Source organism: Volvox carteri (assembly GCF_000143455.1).
Source record: "Volvox carteri f. nagariensis unplaced genomic scaffold VOLCAscaffold_113, whole genome shotgun sequence".
In the NCBI taxonomy this organism is placed as follows: Eukaryota; Viridiplantae; Chlorophyta; class Chlorophyceae; order Chlamydomonadales; family Volvocaceae; genus Volvox; species Volvox carteri.
In genome coordinates, this window is record NW_003307656.1 from 5,647 (window position 1) to 7,477 (window position 1,831).

The following is a 1,831-nucleotide window of genomic DNA, read 5'->3' on the forward strand; positions in this document are numbered from 1 at the left end:
CCCTGCTCAAATACCCTATCCATGCTTTTACATTTTCCGTGAGGAACGCCTTTTTCTTCGCATACCACATGAAATATTAGACAACTGTTACTTGGGCGGAACTCCATCTTCGAATGTTGTCTACTAAACAGGCGGACAACATGGAATAACCATTCTGTCTGTGATGGAGTAGTCCCAAGGAGTGTAATGGAAAACCCCAGTCGATAGGGGGTTTATGATGTTAGTTTATCAACTGTTTGCTGCCGGGATCTTTTTCATTGTTCAATGACGAGATCCCGCTCAATGTCGGTGGTCATCATGAATCCCGTGGAGCACATCTTGATCATGGCAAATGCATGAAAGCGTCCGTGCGGCGCCTACATGGTGAATTAGGGTAAAACCACCATTTATGCATCCTTATGACAAACTTACACGGAAATTAGGGAGCTCTATGACAAGAGTACACAGGCAAATGCTGTGAAGGCAAGGTACGACATCTCTGTCTATAATCACAAATAATTACGCCTCCAACCAGTAGAGGCCAGGTGAGCCAGGGACCCAGGTGCTCCAACTGCTTGGAACCAAGAAATAGGCCAACATGTATGACATCGCCTGCCTTGTATGTCGCCTCACTCGCTCTATTGTTGGACGGTTCTGACGGACAGTTCAGGCTCAGCATTGCCAAGGACGGTGCATTCCCACTCCATCCTGTGGTGCAAAGGTACCAATATTGCGTCATCATCACTTCTTCCGCTCGATAACCCTCGATAACAAAAGCCCTCTTCGACTTGTCGCAGCTTCAGACCTCGGGTCGCTTCAGGGCAACACCCGACCACGAAGGCCCTGCAGCCCTCCCGCACAGGGGTGCTGCTGTATCTGTCACTCACTGTCTTGCCCCGGTCGGCAACACCCTATTCCAGTCCCGCTCCTGCATCTCCCGCTTACCCCCTAACCCCCCCTACCATGACCACAAGACCTCCCCCTCTGTCCCCCAACCCTCCCCTCCAAACCCCCACACCTACCACACCTACCAGGGCAACACAGCCGCTACGACCCGCTGCTGTTGCACCCACCATCAGCCAGCGCCTCCGCAGCAGCTATGGCTGCAGACGCCGTCTGGTGGCACCGTCTTCAGGGCCCCCCGGGACGGTGGAGCTGACTAAGGCGGCGGCGGCAGCGGCGGCACACTTTCCACTGGAGGGGCGGGGTCCGGGGGAAGGGCCGGGGGCCTGGAGGTGACAAGTGGGGAGGTGGAGGTGCTGTCAGAGGAGGGGCAGAGGGGGAGTGAGCTGGTGCTGCTGGTGGTGGTAGCGGTGGTGAGGCGCCGGGGTTGTGTGGGTGAGGTCGCTGCAAGGGATGGATGTGATGCCCTTATGATGGATCTTATAGGCGACTCACATGTGACACCACATATCTATTTGAGCTCATTTTAATACCGTGTGCTCATTCATTAGGTGCTCCTCGCAGCCCTGGCTGCCCGCCTGGCCTGCCGTACCTCCGTACGGACATACGTGCCCTGGGCAGGGTGGTGATCTCATGCTGTACTGCGACACCACATCATCACAGGTCATGCCCTCTCGCCGTCCGATCAGGTCGTACGATTACCTACCGTACATGTCGTACCATTCGTAGTAAGCTTTGCATGAGGGTCTGGTGTTCTACTTTCGCCTTTGTGCGCAGTTTTGAGGACGCAGTTCTGTCTGTAGGGTTTGCCTGTAAGGGAACACACAGTTCGGCCGGTACATACATACAGACACACATCACGCCCGCCATCGCTTTGTGCAGCTCAGTCTCCTTTTCAGAACACCCACCCCACACGATACGGTGTTCCCACCGACCCCCTCCCCCCTTC

At 55.2% G+C, this 1,831-nt stretch overlaps 1 protein-coding gene across 1 annotated transcript in view; it reads right to left on the reverse strand.

Annotated features, from left to right (window-relative positions):
* Nucleotides 1–254: 254 nt before the first annotated feature.
* The window catches only part of VOLCADRAFT_100302 (uncharacterized protein), a gene marked incomplete at both ends in the record, with an annotated part of 3,245 nt that continues 1,668 nt past the window's right edge, over nucleotides 255–1,831 (reverse strand). The window contains 2 exons of the mRNA XM_002958934.1: nucleotides 255–356; nucleotides 1,589–1,692. Coding sequence (XP_002958980.1) covers nucleotides 255–356; nucleotides 1,589–1,692 — 206 coding nt within the window. The remainder of the gene's footprint in view (nucleotides 357–1,588; nucleotides 1,693–1,831) is intronic.